Raw genomic sequence first — 23,080 nt, 5'->3', positions numbered from 1 at the left:
TAATTCACTGAAGTTTTACAAATTATACATACATTATATATATATATATATATATATATATATATATATATATATATATATATATATATATATATATATAAACATTTTTAATACAATAAAAAAAGTGATTTTTTTAATCTCATCATCTCTAGCCACTTTATCCTGTCCTACAGGGTCGCAGGCTAGCTGGAGCCTATCCCAGCTGACTACGGGCGAAAGGCGGGGTACACCCTGGACAAGTCGCCAGGTCATCACAGGGCTGACACATAGACACAGACAACCATTCACACTCACGGTCAATTTAGAGTCACCAGTTAACCTAACCTGCATGTCTTTGGACTGTGGGGGAAACCGGAGCACCCGGAGGAAACCCACACGGACACGGGGAGAACATGCAAACTCCACACAGAAAGTCGCCAGCCATGGGACTCGAACCCGGACTTTCTTGCTGTGAGGCGACAGCGCTAACTACTACACCACCGTGCCACCCTGATTTTTTAAATTTAATGTTTTAATTCATTATTTAATTAATAATAATTAAATCATTAAATTAAATGGTTAAGCCATGGCCTAATGGTTAGAAGCAGCTTTGGGACCAAAAGGTCTCTGGCTTGATTCCCTGTACCAGCAGGAATGGCTGGAGTAAGGCACCCAGCCCCCAACTGCTCCTCAGGCTGTTCTGGGTGTGCCGTACATTACTCTGGATAAGAATGTCTGCTAAATGCCATTAATATAATGTAATGTAACAATGTGTAGAGCATGGAATTAAAGAAAGGACTCATCCTGTGCGCATTTTCCCACCACAGTTCTCAAATTTCCTTTCTGTTTCATAGACCTTTGTGCTCACAGTGAGACACGCAAACACACCTGCCATGAATAAAAAAAAAAAGAAAAAGAGTGCAACAAAACACAAAAGGATTTTCCTTAGCAGGAGCTTCATTTCCAGTCAATAATTAGCATTGTGTCTATAGAAATGTGTGTGTGGGTGTGTAAACTATTCCTGATAGTTTTAGACATGATCTCTGAGGCAGAATGACTTGGTGTTTGTGTGACATGATCATATATTTTAGACTTTCTTTCTAATACAATCATGTATTCATGTGTTGTAGAATGATTTTTTTTGTTCCATTACAGACGTGTATATGGACTGGATGATAGACAGGAAATACTACCAATAGACCATGAATGATCAAAGATTTAAGGACGTTTGAGTCAATATTTTTCTCTTCTTAACAGTTGACCACATAGTTTAAATCAAGGTCTTCCTTTTGTGACTAATGGACAGCTCATCTTCATTACTCTGATAAATTGCAACACTTCCAGTACTTTCAGGGTCAGGTTAAAAAGCAACTGTAGTCCAGGCTGGAAAAAAGTATGCAAATCCTTTAATAACTGGTAACAACCATATCTTTTAAAACTACTGCTCATGAGATGTTAGGGGCAGCGTAACACACTCAGGCCCTGTCCACACGGCAACGGATTCAGGTGACTCCGATACAATTGCTTATCGTTTAGGCCTGGCGTCCACACGGCACCGGCGTTTTGGGTGCCCAAAACGCAATCTTTTTGAGAACGGGTTCCAGAGTGGAAAGATCTGGCAACGTTACCGTTGTGAAGTCGTCTGGATGAGTAGAACGGATTTGTTTACGATGACGTCACAACCACATGACTGTGAGTGCTTCACGCCGGGTAGAAGTGTAACGAACTCGATGCGAGTTGTCAACAAATCCTATAACCTGGTTCATGAAACGCGCTTACAAAATATTTTTACTGTGAATATTTATTGTGTAATGGTGCAAAGTGAGAGAGAGAGAGAGAGAGACTCTGCCCTTAGGGCAGAGTCAATCCCGCCAGCAAAAATAGGGAAAAAAAGGAGCAATCTCACCTCTTCAGATGTTGGTTTAAGTCCTACAATACATTCCTCAAAAAGGGCGTAGAAGAGCAAATTAATCCATTAACGTGTAGCATTCAATTTATTCCAGACCATTAAAGACGCCGCCTTCTGCGTAGAATCATACGTCATCCTCGCCGCCATATTGGATAGGTCAAAGCGGAGAATAAAGATTCATGTGCTGCGTTTAACTGTACCAACAGGTTTACCGTCCAAATGAGATCACATGGGATTACCTTTCACAGGTGAGAAACAACAAATTAATCCATCAACATGTAGCATTCAATTTATTCCGGACCATTAAAGACGCCGCCTTCCGCGTAGAATCATACGTCATCCTCGCCGCCATATTGGATAGGTCAAAGCGGAGAATAAAGATTAGCTGCGTTTAACTGTACCAACAGGTTTGCCGTCCAAACGAGATCATATGGGATTACCTTTCACAGGTGAGACTGGAAAAATACTTCTCATTGTATTTGGTCATTATAATGTAATTTTACGAACAGATTTTCCTGACTTTGTGGCTAATATGAAGTCTCGCGCATAATAGTTTATGCCCATGCATCCTTACTTCTTCTATTGTTCTGGTGTCTCCGAAGGGACCGTCTTACAGCGCCCCTAGAGGTGTGGCATGTGTATTGCATCGTTTTCAGCAAGCGTTGCGTTGCCATATGGACCTGATATTTTACTGATCGTTGCCCATTTGGACGCGATATATTTTTAAATAACATCTCGTTGCCGTTGTCGTGTGGATGTAGCCTCAGAGGAAAGGGCTATCTGCCCACCTCCGCATGGATGAGCTGACAGATTGGCTAGAGTCACTGTAAATGCCTCCCTTCCTGAGAGCATGGCCAAATGTTACTCTCTTGGGCTCCTGGCCACGGACGGCTGTGATATCATCAGGATTCAAACTCGTTTTTCTGTTGTGCCACTCCGAAGCCTCCAGCAAACATTTCTTGTCAATGCTTATCAGATTTGCAGAGTAGGTTTTATTCTGGAATTTTTTCAAAGGAAAGCCTCTTTATGTCAATGCCACATGCCATCTCAATTGGGTTAAAGCATGGAATTCTGACTTGACCAAATGTAATGCATCTACATTTTAAATTAATCTGTTTTTGAATCTGTTTGAACATGTGTCTTGGATCACCGTCTTGTCGCCTTGAATATAAAGCTTTGGGTGATTGACCACTATCCTGACAATCCTGTAACATTTATTCATACAATTTTGAGTGAAATGTTTTCTTAATGGTTGCTATACAACACTGAGGCAGCAAAGCAGCTGCAAACCACGATGCTCCCACCACCATGCTTCACAGAACATAGTTCCAGAAGCACACTGCATGTCATCCAGGTGGGCATTAGTTTTTTTTTTTTTTTGTGATCAATGTGTTCCTTCATGGTGGCATTAACATGATTTCTGCAGGTCTTTTGTTCTTACCCTTGAGCTCTTTTCCATTTCTTTGGCATTGCACTTTTGGTCTTTGGAAGACATTTATTTCCAGGGAAAGAATACCAACTGTCCTCCAATTGTAGACAATTTGTGTTACGGTGCAATGAACACCCAAGTCTTCAAAATCCTTTTTTCAGCTACAATATGTCTTCTCAGGCTCTCTGAAACTAGTTTTGCTCACATGAACAGCTCTTTTTTGAAAAGCTCACAGAGTCTCTCAGTAAGCATGCCTTTAGGGCATTTTATAGGGAAAGGAACCTCTTTTCCTGAACTGAAACATCTGGTTCTAATGAGCTGTTTATTGACCCAGGGGTTCTTGCACTACACTGGAATGTAGTGTATTACAGGGAATTACAGGGGTTCTGTAAAACTACACTGGAATGATTGTGAATGAGTGGTGTATTCAGTATTGGCACAAACAGGTATAAAAGTTTGTTGTTTGAGTAGATTGTGTTTTTATTACGACTTGGATGAAGCTCAGACAACATTTTCTGGGAAATGTATGCCATTATTTTCCAATGCAGGATCTATATATAGGCACTGCCATTCACTGCAAAAAAAATATTCATAAGCATATGGACAGATAAACATGGCGAGGAAATAATTTTTCACACCAATGTAATTAAACCTAAGGGTGGGTGATATGAGGTGAGAAAATAAATAAATAAATAATACATACACAAAAGATACACAAACTTTTCATAAAATGTATAATGAGATTTAGCTGACAGTACCAGGAACCCCCCACAAAGTTTCAATTATATTCTAATTATATTTGTGACTTTGCTTTGGAATTGAGGGTTTGTCCCATCAATGGACATCAACATGAAGGCCTGTTGTCACAGTGCTTGTTGCCACAGTGACTGCCACAAAGTGACACGATGTGACCTCAGGAGATTGTGTTATCTCCCTCTCTTCCTTCCCTTCATCCCTCCAGGAGATCACTCTTGTTAATTATTCCTTAATTTGCCACTCTCTCATCTGCCGTGCACTCATGAGGTTGAGCAGGTTAGTCTAATGTGCTCACATATGGCCAAGAAACATCAGGAGCTCTTCCATGCAGATTCTAAGGACAAAGTTTAAGTACAGATGGTGTACACAAACACTTACCAGCATGGCATCGTGTGCCAGTCCACCCTCTTGGACACTCACACTGGTATGGAGCAACACAACGCCCACCATTTAGACATGGCAGGATGCAGATTGCTGCAACAAATGCATACACATATGCATTCAGCTGTAATGTACACAGTGCTTCAAAATCCACAATGTTCCTTTTTTTTTTTTTTAAAGCTGTGCAGGGATTGTGAAAATTAAGAGAAACTTATGAAATGAATCACAGAGTCATCTTTACTTCCCCCTCATCCTGTTGTCTCCTTCATTTTTTCTCTACCCTTCATTTTCTCTTCATATTCTTGAACATTCTTGTTATTTACAACCCCAATTCCAAAAAAGTTGGGACAAAGTACAAATTGTAAATAAAAACAGAATGCAATGATGTGGAAGTTTCAAAATTCCATTTTATTCAGAATAGAACATAGATGACATATCAAATGTTTAAACTGGGAAAATTTATCATTTAAAGAGAAAAATTAGGTGATTTTAAATTTCATGACAACACATCTCAAAAAAGTTGGGACAAGGCCATGTTTGCCACTGTGAGACATCCCCTTTTCGCTTTACAACAGTCTGTAAACGTCTGGGGACTGAGGAGACAAGTTGCTCAAGTTTAGGGATAGGAATGTTAACCCATTCTTGTCTAATGTAGGATTCTAGTTGCTCAACTGTCTTAGGTCTTTTTTGTCGTATCTTCCACTTTATGATGCGCCAAATGTTTTCTATGGGTGAAAGATCTGGACTGCAGCCTGGCCAGTTCAGTACCCGGACCCTTCTTCTACGCAACCATGATGCTGTAATTGATGCAGTATGTGGTTTGGCATTGTCATGTTGGAAAATGCAAGGTCTTCCCTGAAAGAGACGTCGTCTGGATGGGAGCATATGTTGCTCTAGAACCTGGATATACCTTTCAGCATTGATGGTGTCTTTCCAGATGTGTAAGCTGCCCATGCCACACGCACTAATGCAACCCCATACCATCAGAAATGCAGGCTTCTGAACTGAGCGCTGATAACAACTTGGGTCGTCCTTCTCCTCTTTAGTCCGAATGACACGGCGTCCCTGATTTCCATAAAGAACTTCAAATTTTGATTCGTCTGACCACAGAACAGTTTTCCACTTTGCCACAGTCCATTTTAAATGAGCCTTGGTCCAGAGAAGACGTCTGCGCTTCTGGATCATGTTTAGATACGGCTTCTTCTTTGAACTATAGAGTTTTAGCTGGCAACGGCGGATGGCACGGTGAATTGTGTTCACAGATAATGTTCTCTGGAAATATTCCTGAGCCCATTTTGTGATTTCCAATACAGAAGCATGCCTGTATGTGATGCAGTGCCGTCTAAGGGCCCGAAGATCACGGGCACCCAGTATGGTTTTCCGGCCTTGACCCTTACGCACAGAGATTCTTCCAGATTCTCTGAATCTTTTGATGATATTATGGACTGTAGATGATGATATGTTCAAACTCTTTGCAATTTTACACTGTCGAACTCCTTTCTGATATTGCTCCACTATTTGTCGGTGCAGAATTAGGGGGATTGGTGATCCTCTTCCCATCTTTACTTCTGAGAGCCGCTGCCACTCCAAGATGCTCTTTTTATACCCAGTCATGTTAATGACCTATTGCCAATTGACCTAATGAGTTGCAATTTGGTCCTCCAGTTGTTCCTTTTTTGTACCTTTAACTTTTCCAGCCTCTTATTGCCCCTGTCCCAACTTTTTTGAGATGTGTTGCTGTCATGAAATTTCAAATGAGCCAATATTTGGCATGAAATTTCAAAATGTCTCACTTTTGACATTTGATATGTTGTCTATGTTCTATTGTGAATACAATATCAGTTTTTGAGATTTGTAAATTATTGCATTCCGTTTTTATTCACAATTTGTACTTTGTCCCAACTTTTTTGGAATCGGGGTTGTAGATCAAGTTCACATTACAGTGTAGAAGTGACACAATTTTGTGAAATGCAGTCGTTTCAGATTAATGAGTTGAGAGCAATCGAAGGCATATCCATAAACTGAGACAAATAATGCTAGCCATTCAATTCAGACAGGAAATGGCACCCTATAAAAAGAGGATGGATGTGTGTGTCTACCAGTGGTGAACCGTTACTATTACGGCTGGGACTTGAGCTCAGCCAAAACTTAGCCAGACACACCAAAAAATCAACAGGGCAAAGGATTTTGTAAGGGATTAGCGGCAGGCTGCCAGGTTGCTTCGTTGTGTGTAGCTGTTGATGTTGATTTTAAAAGTAACTAAGTAAATTACACAGGGAAATGAATACTTATGTCTGAGTGAAAAATACTGTGGCGAGTGCGTGTGGAAGAAGAGTCTGGAGACAGAAATCTTAGTTTCTCGGTCGTTAGCCTGTGCTACTTGCTGTAGATAGCAGTGGCTTGACTGCTTTATTAGCATTCGCTAACACTACTGATGAACGTTACACTGGCTGGAAGGTGACTTCACTGCTGCACTAATGGTGCCGAATCGCGGTTTAGCTCGCATTGACCTTCAAGAAGGCTGAGGGTGATAAATTTCTGGTCCCTCCCACTATAAATCAAAATCTGATTGGTTAATTCATCTGTCACTTCCTACATAAACATACACTGCCATGGCCTTCTGTCCCGGCAATGAAGTCCTAACCAATGAGTGAGCCAGCTCTAAACTCTTCTCAGCCTAGAGACAACAAACAAACAAAAAAATCTCATTGGATATTAGAAAGTGGTGTATTGTGGTTATTTGTTGCAGGATGTGTGTTGTCTGTACAGACAATTTAAAGGATGTTTAACTGTACATTTATGCATATGGGTCGTTCTAGAATTCGGGGTACATTTTGCATCTCTGAGAGAAACCTTTTGTTATTTTCCACAAAAGAAATCTTTATTGAATCAGTTTTGAACAAAAATGTAAATTATGACAAACTTTCACCAATGGCGATGCTTGATGTACATTTTACACCCAATTTATCCATAAAACATTAATTGACTCCCACCCCTCCCCCCACATTATTGTCTGTCTTCGACTCCTGATTCATACATTCAACTTGAATAAACATTAAGTGATTCAGTCAAACAATCTGTTTTTTGGGGCTTATTCTATTAACTGTTTTCAAATCAACTGCATAAAAAGTCTATTTTCTGTATTATGTGACATTTCAGTAACAAAAAAAATACTTTTATCCGTCCCAATGTTCTTGTCAACTCTGTTAACTCTGTTATAAAACCACATAAAATCCACAAAGACTTTTAATAATATGCGTGACACCTGCACCGAGAGATGTCACTTTCTCTGGTGGGAAACTTCAGGAAGGCCGTGAAGTGCGTTATGTTTCTTCTCTCCTTAATTTCAACAAAATGTTGCGGATACACCAAGAGTAGATTCATTATTTGTCAACTCTGTTATTGTGATATTGGAGTGAATCTCTCACTCATTTAAAAAAAAAAAACAATGACATGATTAAAATCCATAAAATTTTGTTTTTATACACACCATGTGATAGCTTGTTTGAGGTTAGCGTGTGGAGTTAAGGCACAAAATGGCGGAAAACGTCAACTCTGTTATCATCACTTCTGTTAACGGATTGCCCAGTTTAATGATAACAGAGTTTGACGGATGACTAACAGAGTCAATGCTTGAAATGTGGCCGCAGTTATAGAGTGGGCCATGTGTGTGCAGAAGAGTCTTTATTGGGCAGATTATTTAGTGTGCACTGATTACAGATGTCCTTTTCAGAATCAAGTATGTGGAAAAACTTAAGAAACAGAGTGAAATAAAGATAGAAACAGAGCCATGATATAACTACCTTGCTATGTGTGCTACGTGGTTATACAGAGAAATGAAAGCTGTTAGCCTGACTTGAAAAATATCTTTTACATTCAATGCGAAAAGAAGACACTGCAGCTCACAGATAAAATGTTGGTGAACAACTTATTTGTCCTTTGTTGAATGCATGAGAAAACACATTTTGCTATATTAGAAATGTTGTTCGAAGGGGATAATGATCATATACTCATTTGTTTATTATATATGCTGTTTTAATGCATTTTACTAGCTCACTTTTTAGCCAGTTAAAGATACTGACTGCAAAGTCATCTGAAATTTATTTTATTTTATTTTATTTATTGTGCATGGTATTTCCTATGTCTCACAAGAACAATATCATGCAGACGAGATGTGATCATTTTGATGTGCTGAGGGTCACTTTTCTCCATTTTGGGACTGAATATCCTACCTCTCAACGTAAACAGTATGGCCTCACAGAAACAGCCGAACACAAGCAGTTTTAACAAAGTAGCATAACTATGGGAACTGCGTCACAACAAGATAGCAACATGCGGAGAACATCATGACTCTGCATCAACCTCGGAGAGTTTTGAGTTGCAGGGACGAAATTTGTGGTTGGGATTCGCGAATAGATCCGTGAAACAAAAGCAGGCCCGGTGCCATGGGGGGGCGAAAGGGGGCGTCGCCCCCTCGTGGCTACAGCCCCGCCCCCTCAACGGAGACTCAGATCACTTAATTGTTTTCTTATGAATATATAATGTATTATAGACGTATTAATAATTTGCATTTTCAAATACGAAATATTAAGTGGTTGTGCATTGCACAAAAATACATTTCACATAAATCACTACTAAAACTGGCACGGTAGAACAAATCTGATTGGTTGTTATGATTCTTACGTTGCAATCGTAGAATTCAAGTGTATTAAGGTAGGATTATTTCAAAAAGCCTGAATTTAATATTAACCCTGTTTTAGACATATGTATCAATCCTAACTACTGGGGACTAGTTATTGTGGGTGTATGTGTGAAATGCTGACACAGCCGCGCACACACAGACCTGTGATAAGGACAAGGGTCGTGCGGGCGGGGGTTTTACATGTACACTTACAAGTGCACTGTCTCTGCAATATCCTGCAATATGCAGTCAGTTTACGGGAGTAGTCTTTCCCCTTCCGAATTAAACGAATTCAATCACAGTATTGTGAATCCATTTTCTTTCTTTGTAGGCTAAGTTTATCTCCGTTTATGTTGGTGTATGTGTTCATATATGGTCCGCTTTGTGCGCAAATAGCGTAAGAATATGTGTCGTTGACGTCACCCCCCATGCAGCGGGGGTGAAATTCATCACTTCAGAGTGTTTAGTCCCCTACACGCCTAAACTGGGATCGCGGATTAAGTGGTTAGCGTTGACTCGGTGCGAGTCAGGAAGGCTATTACTGGTGCAGCCGCGGGGTCTGTTGATTTTTTTAAATTATGATTTTGGCCGCCGAGCCAAGTACCTTAGACTTGCATTGACGTTTTGTTTTCATGCCGCGGAGCTATTTGTATGTATTTTAAATTTAAAGGACTTGCCTGTAGGTTTGTGTGTGTTGTTTTATGTTTGGCATCTTTCCGGTTGTACCGCGTGTCTGTGAGAAAATCGGAGGGGAGGGTTAACAGGTGGGCACGGGGGTTGATAAAGCGCAACTGCCCTGGTAATATGTCACATGATTTTCCCGGACTAAAGCAACCTTCCGGGCCGTGGTTTTGTGGTTGGCGCAGTTAATTGTTTGAAACACGTTGTCAGACCACCATCACTACTACACACTATATGAAAAAATATTTGCCCCCTTGCGATTTCTAATTGCCCCCTTAGTAAACTGTTCCTGGCGCCGGGCCTGAACAAAAGACAAATATATATTTTCTCAGTAACTGCTTTTGTGTTACTGCTTCTTTCTCTGTAAGATCAAAACATTAGGTGTATAACTCCATACTTGCTACTGTGGAGTCAAGCCCATGCATTCTAAAGGCCTCTGCATGCTCTTGCGACAAGGCTTTCGCAGATAGCTTTTCGCAGACAGTTGTAATTTATCGTTGAGCGGGGAGTAATAGGCGTGCGCGATGTTATTCACCACCACAACGCAAGGGGGCGCGAAATCGCTAGGAGTAGTTGGTGGGTGTGGTTAGTGGAGTGTTTATCCTCCGGTTACTTATAATGACTAGAACTGGAGTCGTATAGATGTACGTACTTCCTCACTTCCTCGATCAACCGCTCTTCGTGCTGCTCCATCTTCGCTCGTGTTTTTAAAAATGTTGGTCGTGAAAACAAACCAAACCGGGAAAGTAGGGAAGCGGAAGTGCGTGTACAGCGGATGTAGAGTGGACCAATCAGAGCCCTCTTGTCTGCGACGCTGTCTGCGAGGCTTCTGCGGTGGTCACAATTTTTGGGAGGTGTGCGCAGAGCGTCTGCGAAGGTGGGGGGGGCTACACAGACTCTATCTGCAACGCCGTCTGCGAGGACTGGGTTGTCAGCATAAATTGGCCTTTAGGCTAAGATAGCTAAGCACTAGCTAGAATGGTTTAGTTATCTGTCCAGAAAAATGACATCATCTAACCTTACTCTATCTTGCGGTTGCACTCACTAGGCAGGCTTTCCTTTTCTTTTCTGCTGGAGGGAGAGCAGAGTCCACCATGTTTGCCCACGCCGACTTGTTTTGGTTAAAAGTAGGTCAAACGCCCCATGGTGGTCACTTGATATTGTTGCTCGATTGCTTCGCCAAGCTCCGGAATCATAAAATGCAGGACATGTTTTATCTCGGCAAAACATTTACACATAGGATACACAGTGTGTGCAGCAGAGAAACATCTCGAAACTCCAACAGCAAGAGAAATAGAACATTTTGCCTAGAATTCAACTTTGCAGTCAGAACCTTTAAGTTTCCAGGCACCAAAATAAGAGACTCTACAGCACACTGGAGGTTTTGCGTGACCCTTAACTCAGCTAATGAATTCATGATTTTGTCCTCTCCTCATGTGCTTGTTATGCTTTGCGTGTAAAACTTACGTTCCTCACAGAGGCGGCCCATCCAGCCTTCTGGACAGGAGCATATATTTGGCCTTTGACACACACCTCCATTCTGACATTGTAGCCAACACACAGCTGAAGAAAAACAAACGAACACATACACATGTGAATTGAAATAGTTATGGAAGGTCGTCCTAATGTTACACTGGTTACAACACTTCGCTGAACAGAGATACCCCAAAATCATAGCACCAAAAAGGTGTCTGAAACAGGAGACAGGCAGAAGGGTAGTTTAGTAGTGGCTCCTCAGTGTTGTGCAAAAATAATGTTCCTTAGTCATGATAATATAGTGTTCAGAATGGATTAATTAGACTCATTGGTTCAAGAGTCCGCTCATTGCATAGCCAAACAGAAGAAATTCACAAAGAATAAAATCTACCTGCTAACATGGTTATGCAGACGTTAAGAGGTAAACAAAGAGCTTGTGCAAACATGCATGTTAAACGAGTAAAATACTTATAAGTAGCACACAGGGTGAAGTAGTGTGATGTGAAAGAGGATGTGCAATGAGGAATGCATGCATACAGGTTGAACCTTTAGACAAACCAACCATTACTGCTGGAGGCATTGAGGAAGACCTCCTATAGGAGCTCATGACACAGATGTCTAAAATTGTAGTTGTGTATAAACTCAGAGGTGCTTATGGAAGGAAAGTTCCTTTAAGGGCAGGCTGGCATGGACAGGTCCTTGTGCTACCTCTACAGGAAGGGGGTGGAGTCCATGTGCCATTCTCCAAGCACATACTCCTGCCAGTGCCTTCCACGAAGCATGAGTACACCACCACATCACCAAGCTGGAACACGGCCCAACGGACCACTCCATTAGCCACGTGGAGAGAAGGGCCGCAGGACACCCCTGTGTAGGGTCATGATGGATTGGGCCAGCCAGTTAGAGAGGGCCATTCCCAGAAAAGGATCCAGCTGGCCGTAAGAGTAATTCATGGACTGCTGGGTTTGTAGAAATGTGTCAGAGCACGTCATGGCAGGTTAAGAACCTCAGTTGCCTCAGTGCATTAACTAATTACAAAGGCTTTTGTGAATTGAATTGAATTGTGCTGAAGCAGAGCAACAACTAAATCACAGAACTGTGGTGCCCTGCCAACGGAATTTCATACCCTGCTTTACCAACCAAAATTGGTTCGCTGATTGTAAGTGGTGCTTTTCTTTCCCTAAACAGATCCATCTTTTATTTGTTTAGTTAGTACACACCTTCTAATTCAATAGTTTTACTTTATTTTTTTATTAATTAAAAGTCACTTCATGTCTTAAAGTAATGATGGATGTTGTTTCTCTTTACTTAGTTGAGCGGTTCTTGACATAATATGGATTACTATGGTTTAGGAATAGAGCTATTTTTCAGAGAGGATTTTTATTATTTACTGTTTGATCTCAAATGTATTAAGAAGGCAAGAAATTGCGCTAATTAACTTTTGACGAGACACAACTGTTAATTGAAAAGCATTCCAGGTGACTACCTCATGAAGCTAGTTAAGATAACGCCAATAGTGTGTAAAACTATCAAGGAAAACAAAACTGTACTGGACTATACTGAAAACTGTACTGTTTTAGTACTTACCCACTGGAAAAGCGTTGGTAAAGATGGTCTACCAGTTTCACCACCTGTATTTTGGTGGCTGGTTAGAATAAGTGATTCTGTAATTGTTCATTACCTCCACCAACTTCAATGGAGGAGCTTATGTTTTCACCTCAGTATGCTTGTTTGTTTGTTCCCAAAGTACAGTGGTGCTTGAAAGTTTGTGAACCCTTTAGAATTTTCTATATTTCTGCATAAATATGACCTAAAACAACATCAGATTTTCACACAAGTCCTAAAAGTAGATAAAGAGAACCCAGTTAAACAAATGAGACAAAAATATTATACTTGGTCATTTATTTATTGAGGAAAATGATCCAATATTACATATCTGTGAGTGGCAAAAGTATGTGAACCTCTAGGATTAGCAGTTAATTTGAAGGTGAAATTAGAGTCAGGTGTTTTCAATCAATGGGATGACAATCAGGTGTGAGTGGACACCCTGTTTTATTTAAAGAACAGGGATCTATCAAAGTCTGATCTTCACAACACATGTTTATGGAAGTGTATCATGGCACAAACAAAGGAGATTTCTGAGGACCTCAGAAAAAGTGTTGTTGATGCTCATCAGGCTGGAAAAGGTTACAAAACCATCTCTAAAGAGTTTGGACTCCACCAATCCACAGTCAGACAGATTGTGTACAAATGGAGGAAATTCAAGACCATTGGTACCCTCCCCAGGAGTGATCAACCAACAAAGATCACTCCAAGAGCAAGGTGTGTAATAGTCGGCGAGGTCACAAAGGATCCCAGGGTAACTTCTAAGCAACTGAAGGCCTCTCTCATATTGGGTAATGTTAATGTTCATGAGTCCACCATCAGGAAAACACTGAACAACAACGGTGTGCATGGCAGGGTTGCAAGGAGAAAGCCACTGCCCTCCAAAAACATCATTGCTGCTTGTCTGCAGTTTGCTAAAGATCATGTGGACAAGCCAGAAGGCTATTGGAAAAATGTTTTGTGGACGGATGAGACCAAAATAGAACTTTTTGGTTTAAATGAGAAGAGTTATGTTTGGAGAAAGGAAAACACTGCATTCCAGCATAAGAACCTTATCCCATCTGTGAAACATGGTGGTGGTCGTATCATGGTTTGGACCTGTTTTGCTGCATCTGGGCCAGGATGGCTTGCCATCATTGATGGAACAATGAATTCTGAATTATACCAGCGAATTCTAAAGGAAAATGTCAGGACATCTGTCCATGAACTGAATCTCAAGAGAGGTGGGTCATGCAGCAAGACAACGACCCTAATCACACAAGTCGTTCTACCAAAGAATGGTTAAAGAAGAATAAAGTTAATGTTTTGGAATGGCCAAGTCAAAGTCCTGACCTTAATCCAATCGAAATGTTGTGGAAGAACCTGAAGTGAGCAGTTCATGTGAGGAAACCCACCAACATCCCAGAGTTGAAGCTGTTCCGTACAGAGGAATAGGCTAAAATTCCTCCAAGCAAGTGTGCAGGACTGATCAACAGTTACCAGAAACGTTTAGTTGCAGTTATTGCTGCACAAGGGGGTCACACCAGATACTGACAGCAAAGGTTCACATACTTTTGCCACTCACAGATATGTAATATTGGATCATTTTCCTCAGTAAATAAATGACCAAGTATAATATTTTTGCCTCATTTGTTTAACTGGGTTCTCTTTATCTACTTTTAGGACTTGTGTGAAAATCTGATGAAGTTTTAGGTCATATTTATGCAGAAATACAGAAAATTCTAAAGGGTTCACAAACTTTCAAGCACCACTGTAACTCAAAAAATAGTGAACAAATTTTGATGAAATTTTGAGGAAAGGTGAGCTATGGGCCAAGGAACAATTGATTAGATTTTGATGCAAATCCAGATAGGTATGTGGATCCAAGATTTTTTTCGTCTGTTCCCAACGTAACTCAAAAAGTAGTGAACTGATTTTGATGAAGTTTGGTGGATAGCTTTAGTATTATCCTTGGTTAAAGTAATTTGATTTTGATGCTGATAATATGTGGCTTGGCAGAGATATGCACTCTATTGTGTGCCCTTCTAGTTTCAGCATGCTATTGTTGCATATTTTGATATTTTATGTTCACTCTTATGTGAACTGTAATGACTGGATTGGTAAACAGTTTTGTTCTATTATTAGGAGTTTTTGAAAATTTGTAAAGATGTACAGTACCAGTCAAAAGTTTGGACACCCCTAATCATTCATAGATTGTTCTGTAATCTGATTTTTTTCTACATTGTAAAACAATACCGAAGACGTCAAAACTATGAAATAACACATGGAACAAAAAAAGTTAAAAAAACAAAATCTGTTTCATATTTTAGATTCTTCAGAGTATCCACCATTTACCTTGACGCTTTACAAACTATTGGCATTATCTTAACCAGCTTCATGAGGTCGTCACCTGGAACGCTTTTCAGTTAACAGCTGTGCCTCATCAAAAGTTAATTAATGCAATTTCTTGCCTTCTTAATGTGTTTGAGATCAAATAGTAAATAGTAAATAATAAAAAGGTAAATATCCCTATTCCACAACTGTAATAATCCACATTATGTCAAGAACCGCTCAACTAAGTAAAGAGAAACAGCACACTGCAAAAAATGATATCTTAGCAAGTGAAAATATCTTGAAAATAGTTGAAACGATCTAGCATTTCTTATTAGAAGAAAACAAGACACCAATTTTGAGATTATTAAACCTATAGTTCTAGATTGCAACCAACTTATTCTAAGACGTCTTACCAAGTGTAATTATCTTACTGCACTGGTAGATTATTTTACTTGATTATAGTCTAAATGTTCTCAAATTTATTATGTTTTTCCTTATATTAGGATGGCTAGTGGGGCAGCACGGTGATGTAGTGGTTAGCGCTGTCGCCTCACAGCAAGAAGGTCCTGGGTTTGAGCCCCGGGGCCGGTGAGGGCCTTTCCGTGTGGAGTTTGCATGTTCTCCCCATGTCCACGTGGGTTTCCTCCGGGTGCTCCGGTTTCCCCCACAGTCCAAAGACATGCAGGTTAGGTTAACTGGTGACTCTAAATGGACCGTAGGTGTGAATGTGAGTGTGAATGGTTGTCTGTGTCTATGTGTCAGCCCTGTGATGACCTGGTGACTTGTCCAGGGTGTACCCCGCCTTTCGCCCGTAGTCAGCTGGGATAGGCTCCAGCTTGCCTGCGACCCTGTAGAACAGGATAAAGCGGCTAGAGATAATGAGATAAGATGAGGATGGCTAGTTTTTGCAGTGCATCCATCATTACTTTAAGACATGAAGTGACTTTCAATTAATAAAAAAATAAAGTAAAACTATTGAATTAGAAGGTGTGTACTAACTAAACAAATAGCTGGATCTGTTCAGGGAAACAAAAGCACTGCTTACAATCAGCAAACCAAAGTGTCTTTTAATTAATACAAATAAAGAAAATACACTGAATTAGAAGGTGTGTCCAAACTTTTGACTGTTTCTGTATATTTAGCAACAATATGACATAAAATTGCAGTGTTTTTTTTACAGCAATATACCATATCTGTAATATATAAAATACAGTACAACATGCTATTACTGTAAACAAACATTAAAGTAAAATGCTCTAAATATTAATTACAGTAACAACCTCTGAGCTATCAGTTGCCTGAAAGTTATTACAAATTCACAATGTAAATGTTTACTATGCTATTCACACTATATAAATATCTTATTCTTGTTTATTAAGTAAACGTTCCCCCCACATCTCCAAGTTCCACTCAGACACAAGGCACCCTGCTGAACAGATTTGCAGAAATCAATCAGACTTCTTCATTTATAATATGTGTGATAGAGTCCACCACACTGACCAATTCTGCTGATACAACGGTTAGTGTTTCCATCCTGTTCCATTATTTTCATATTAAATTCTTTTAGGTTGATTAACATATTACTTCTAGAAATTCCAAAGGTACGACATACAAACAATAACCCAGTTATTAAAAAAGGAAGTATGAAAAGAAGGGTTAGATTTTTGACTGTTGTGGCAACAGTTTGAACAAGGGCCCTATTTTTGTGATTATAACAGATGTGGAAAACATTTCAGAGGCCTGTGATGTAGTGCCACATACATTGGTGTTTTCATGATCAGTGCAGGGCAGTGTAGCTGTAAATTGGGTGGAGTTATAAAGCATACAAGAGCAAGAGCTGTGGTTTGATCAAGTCAATACTGTGGCAATTCCAAAAAAGTTGGGATGCTGTGTAAACTGTAAATAAAAACAGAATGTGACGATTTGCAAAAATCATCCTATATTTAATTGAAAATAATACAAAGGCAACATATCAGATGTTGAAACTGAGAAATGTTATTGTTTAAAAAAAAAAAGCTCATTTTGAATTTGATGTCTGCAACAGGTTTCAGAAAAGTTGGGACAGCGACAACAAAAGACTGGAAAAGTTGTGCAATTCTTAAAAACCTAATTTGGTTAGTTGTTAACAAGCCAGTAACATGACTGGGTATAAAAAGAGCATCCCAGAGAGGTGAAGTCTCTCAGAAGTAAAGATGGGGAGGGGTTCACTGCTTTGTAAAAGACTGCATGGGCAAACAGTGGAACAATTTAAGAATAACGTTCCTCAATGTAAAATTGCAAAGAATTTGGGGATCACATCATCTCTGGTCCATAAGATCATTAAAAGATTCAGAGAATCTGGAGAAATCTCTGTATGCTGGAGACAAGGCTAAAAACTGACATTGGATGCCTGTGATCTTCAGGCCCTCAGGTGACACTGTATTAAAAGCAGACACGTGTCTGTAGTGGAAATCACTGTATGGACTCAGGAACACTTCAGAAAACCATTGTCTGTGAAAAAACATTTTTACCTCCACCAAGGAGGTTATGTTTTTGGTAGCGTTGGTTTGTTTGTTTGTTGGTTTGTCTGTTAGCAACATTACGGAAAAAGTTATGAACGGATTGCTCTGAAATTTTTTCCAGAGGTGTGACTGGGCACAAGTAACAATCCATTAAATTTTGGCAGTGATCCGGATCACCTTCTGGATCCCGGATTTTTTTAAAGGATTCTTGGCGGAGGTCTGCACTCTCCGAGAGCTTTTCTAGTATAACTTGCATTTGTGGATGCAGTAAAAACCAGATATAAACAATGTCCAGAAACACCCTCACTTTCTCTGGGCCCGAGCTCTTTTACGATGGACAAAGGCGAAATAGAAAATTGTCCCGAAGTCTGGCGAATCAAAAGTAGAAATTCTTTTTAGAAATCATGGACACCACGTCCTCCAGGCTAAAGAGGAGAGGGACCATCTGGCTTGTTATCAGTGCACAGTTCAAAAGCCAGCATCTGTGATGGTATGAGGGTGCATTAGTGCACATGACATGGGTAGCTTGTACATCTGGGAAGGCATCATTAATGCTGAATGATATTTACATGTTTCAGAGCAATATGCTGCCATCCAGACAAAATCTTTTTCAGGAAAGGCCTTCCTTCTTTCAGCAAGACAATGCCAAACTGATTTCTGCACATATTAAAATTGCATGACTCTGTAGTAAAAGAGTCCGGGTGCTAAACTGACCTGCCTGCAGTCCAGACCTGTCTCCCATTTAAAATATTTGGCGCATTATGAAGCACTAAATATGATACAGGAGACCCTGAACTGTTGAGCAACTGAAATTGTATATCAGGCAAGAATGGGACAACATTTCTCTTTCAAAACTACAGCAATTGGTCTCTTCAGTTCTCAAATGTTTACAGAGTGTTGATAAAAGTAGAGGTGATGCAACATAGTGGTAAACCCCTGTCCCAACTTTTTTGAAACATGTTGCTGACATCAAATTCAAAATGAGCATATATTTTTTCAAAAAAAACAAACAAACAAACAAACGAAAACAACAACAAAAAAATTCTCAGTTTCAACATTTGACATGTTGTCTTTGTACTATTTTCAATGAAATATAGGGTTTCCATGATTTGCAAATCTTCACTTTCTGTTTTCATTTATGTCTTATACAGTGTCCCAACTTTCTTGGAATTGGGGTTGTATAATTAGAATTCACCTATAGATTTAATGTAAAAAAAATATGTGAAATAAACTTGATGTCTTCTTGTTCATGTATTCACTCACATGTATCTGTTCTGGCCATAAATCTGGTCTGATGTTTAATTTGTTTTGTAGTTTGGTTTTTTTTATATTCCAAATATTATATGATTTTGAGTACATGAGAAAACTACCAGGTACTTGGTGCCATAATGCAATAGTTGCTCAGTATTTAAGAGGCAATAATGCAGTGCTTGGGATATTTGGTTCAGACTTGTCAAGTACTAAATAATATTATATATACACAGATTAGCCATAACATTAAAACCACTGAGAGGTGAAGTGAATAACATTGATTATCTCATTACAATGGCACATGTCAAGGGGTCGGACAGATTAGGCAGCAAGAGAACAGTCAGTTCTTGAAGTTGATGTGTTGGAAGCAGGAAAAATGGGCAAGTTCCCAGTATGCAGTGGTTAGTACCTACCAAAAGTGGTCCAAGGAAGGACAACCAGTGAACCAGTGATAGGGTCATGGGTGTCGAAGGCTCAGTGATTCGCATGGGCATGAAGGCTAGCCCATATGGTCCAATCCCACAGAAGAGCTACTGTAGCACAAACTACTGAAAAAGTTAATGCTGACACCTTTCTGTTTTAGCCAGCGTTAACTTTTTCACAGTTTGTGTCATGAGATCATCAACGTTATTCACCTCACCTGTCAGTGGTTTTAATGTTATGGCTGATCAGTGTATATACTTACTGACTAATGTGTTTACAAGAGGCAATATGCTTCTTTCTTCAACTTGTTTGTAAAAAATATTAACAGTATATGTTGTATTATGTTAGTGAAATGATTTTAACTGTTCCTTAGCAGTCACATTCTCACATGTTGCTTGTTTACTTTTTTGCATTACGTATTATTTTAACCTTGTTAGATGCTCAGCCAGTTTGTTCTTTTTCTATTTTAAAACCTGTTGTAACAACATTTTTGGGGTGAAACAGGCATGCAAACATACTCTGATGCCCACATTCATACCAACATGCATATATTTGCACGTGCAATTAAATATCTTTTTACATCATACATCACAGCAACTGTGAAAAAAAGCACACAATCATTTTACTGAGTGAGAGAGTAGGAAGTCTGGCTGAACTGATCATGCAAAGGAAGTGGAAGAGTTTATACCCAATGCAATAATCACATTTTCTTTGCTTTAAAAAGCCCCCAAACAAACAAACAAACAAACAAACAAACAAACAAACAAACAAACAAACAAACAACAAAAAAACCCAACACACACACACACACACACACACACACACACACACACACACACACACACACACACAAAAAAAAAAAAAACCAACAAAAAACAAAACAAAACAATTTGTAAAATGACCTTTCATACTTTCAGCACTGAAAACATCACATTCCTGGTCGTAATCCTAGATGTGCTGCTTTAGGGCAAAATTCCAGTATTTTACTACACAGTATTAATAAAAGGAAACATTTCATTTATTCAGGATTAAACATAAAATATATCCTAGACTGGATTTACATTTCATGTTCATTTTCAAAAACAATGCTTCAGCAAGTTAAGGAAGTAATAATAATAATAATAATAATAATAATAATAATAATAGTAAACATTTTCAAATGTGGACTCTATGCAGCACTATATCCAATAAGGCCTCTTGGTTGCTTCTCTGACTATGTCCTCTTTACCCAGTCACTGACATTTAGTGGACGGCCTCTTCTAGGCAGAATCATGGTTGTGCCATATTCTTTCCATTGTTTTTAAAATGGATTTAATGATGTTCCGTGCGATGTTAATCTGTATGAACAGGATTAGGTTTAGTTTATCTGGAGGCCCAATGCTGTGTTGTAATGCTGTGACACAAATATCAATATAATGGCTGTCATGAGCCTGTAATCAGTAGAGATAGTATCAGTGTAAATACTCAATAAGAGGAAAGCAAAAAACGAAAGGTGACATAGCACATGGTGATACAGAGAGACAGAAACTAAGCGTTTCAGTTGTAAACCAGCATGTTTTTGACACCCCCATATCGAACCCAACTTTACAAAGCTGCATAGACACTTTATGGAAAGCTAAACGTATTGCTGCTGCACTCCCAAATATTTTACAGTTTATAGACCATATTCTGTTTTTTTAATGGCCTGTGTATTTTTTGTCCTGCACTCATTTCATACTGTTGTGTATTTGTACTTTATGTATTCTCGTGTACTGTTGTACCATGGGCCTGGAGAAATGATTTTTGTTCCAGTGCTCTCTAGAAGATTGATAATTAAAAACCTGCTTCACTTGAAATGTAGACACAATGTTCTCCAGTCCAGTGCAAAGCATGGCATGAGTGTGCATGTTTTTAATCCATATTTGTGATGTTGTCTAAGTTGGTTCAAACAAGTTTCATGAATCATTGTGAAACTGTACTTCTGTAAAAGTGCAGTTATGTGGAAAAATCCCTTAATAACAATCTGGAAAAATACAGTCATGTGAAAAGTAAGTACATCCCATGGAAATTGAAGATTTTTCTCAACATGCTTAAATAAGCAAACATTTCACCCTTTTGATACAGTGCCTACAGCAGTGGCGGCTGCTGGTTTTTAAAACAGGGGAAGCCCATTTTACAGAGTCATATTTTGCTAATGTTTCAGTAAATTCTCTGTAATTCCCCTTGTTGTCTGATTCATGACTCTCATTGTGCCCCCTGAATGACAGTTCCTGACGGCCAAGCAATGAGGTAACATCTATCAAACGTTTCAGGAAGGCCCCGTTTTGAGTGACTATTTCATTATGCCTTGCACACTGTATACGAGCACCTTCATCGGTGGCATGTTCCACCCTGACCCTCCTCAGACAGCTAAGTCTTGCACATGAAGTGACATGCTCATTGCTTGTTTCATGCCTTTTGCAAGCCCTTTTGAAATTCACCAGGTCCCCAAACCCATCTTTTGACCAAACTAAATTTCCCTGAGAGGGCTTCATCAAAAGACATAGCCAACAGTACATTTTATTAGTCACAGGAGACCCAGTCAACCAGTTCACATTTTCATACCAAGACACCTGAAAAGACCTGTTATGACCTGCTGATTTTTGAACGAGATTAAGCTTGGGCTTTGGTCTGCCTTGCTCTTTAATTCTCACTTTCTCCTCATATGGCAGAGTGTCAAAACGTTTTGACAAAAGCATGTCCACGACGTTTGCCATTATAGCAGATAGATACCAGCTGTTAGCAGCTAGCACTGCAGATCCCAATAAGGCTCAAACTAGCCTACAACCACGTTGATTGAACTACAAATGAAATAAACGAGTGAATTCACGAATGATCAAACTGATAGAATGGATGAAAGTTAACGGAGCACAACGAGTAATATTTACATTTATTTACAGAGTAATGTACAGAGACATCAATGAGAAGAAATTTTTATATGAAAAGAAATTCGGACAGCACTTTGGCACACGACTACACTTTCTCGATATCCGCTAGGGACTGACTGATCATGCTTCCGTGTTCCTCGCTGAAGTACCGTCCTCCTCATGTCTTTCAAACACCACCTCCAATAATCCTTTATCAGCCTGGCTTCTTGGCCCTCCCAATGTCCCGTTTACCCCCAGAGATACCCGGCTTCCCTGGAAGTGACGATTTTGTCGATTTTAACCAATAACAACTAGCCGAAATTGGCTGTTCAGAGCCGTCTCGTAGACTGCAATGGATACCCGGCTGCCAGTCCATAGAGCCCATTGAAATAAGAAAGGTTACAGCCTGGCAGCAAAGGTGATTCTCGTAGCGAACTGCAAGTTCGTCAGACATCACTCAAATAAGTTACAGGATGACATAGGGATAGTTATGAACGTAAATACAATCTTGGCATATATTATGTTATGCAAGTTATTGTTTTAATGAGAATTCAACGTCGTAGACGCCGCAGTTTGGGGAGAGAATTTTAGGGGAAGTTCGGCTTCCCTTGTTGTCTCTGAGAAATCGCCCCTGGCCTACAGCTAAAGGTGATATACTTGAACAAAACAACAAGACTGTCAATGAGGGTGTAGCTCACTCTGGCCCCGTCTAGCCCAGAAGGAACGATCTAAAGTGGGCCACCTTGTGCAATAAATGTTGCAAGCTATATGCACTATAAACAAGCTATACTGTACAACCCCGATTCCAAA

The 23,080-nt window shown here is 39.6% G+C and overlaps 1 protein-coding gene across 3 annotated transcripts in view; it reads right to left on the bottom strand.

The window, feature by feature from the left end:
- Window positions 1–23,080, bottom strand: part of svep1 (sushi, von Willebrand factor type A, EGF and pentraxin domain containing 1) — a 283,771-nt gene that overhangs the window by 21,963 nt on the left and 238,728 nt on the right. For 2 of the 3 annotated variants that reach the window (XM_060937110.1, XM_060937184.1), the window contains 2 exons: window positions 11,284–11,379; window positions 4,452–4,547 (listed from right to left, as the gene is read on the bottom strand). In XM_060937110.1, coding sequence (XP_060793093.1) covers window positions 4,452–4,547; window positions 11,284–11,379 — 192 coding nt within the window. Of the gene's footprint in view, window positions 1–4,451; window positions 4,548–11,283; window positions 11,380–20,260; window positions 20,723–23,080 lie in introns of those variants that run through there. The other variant, XM_060937264.1, reaches the window with a different exon arrangement.

This window comes from Neoarius graeffei, chromosome 1, assembly GCF_027579695.1.
Source record: "Neoarius graeffei isolate fNeoGra1 chromosome 1, fNeoGra1.pri, whole genome shotgun sequence".
NCBI lineage: Eukaryota > Metazoa > Chordata > Actinopteri > Siluriformes > Ariidae > Neoarius > Neoarius graeffei.
The sequence above is the reverse complement of the archived record's forward strand: the minus strand, read 5'-3'. Positions and strand labels throughout refer to the sequence as shown.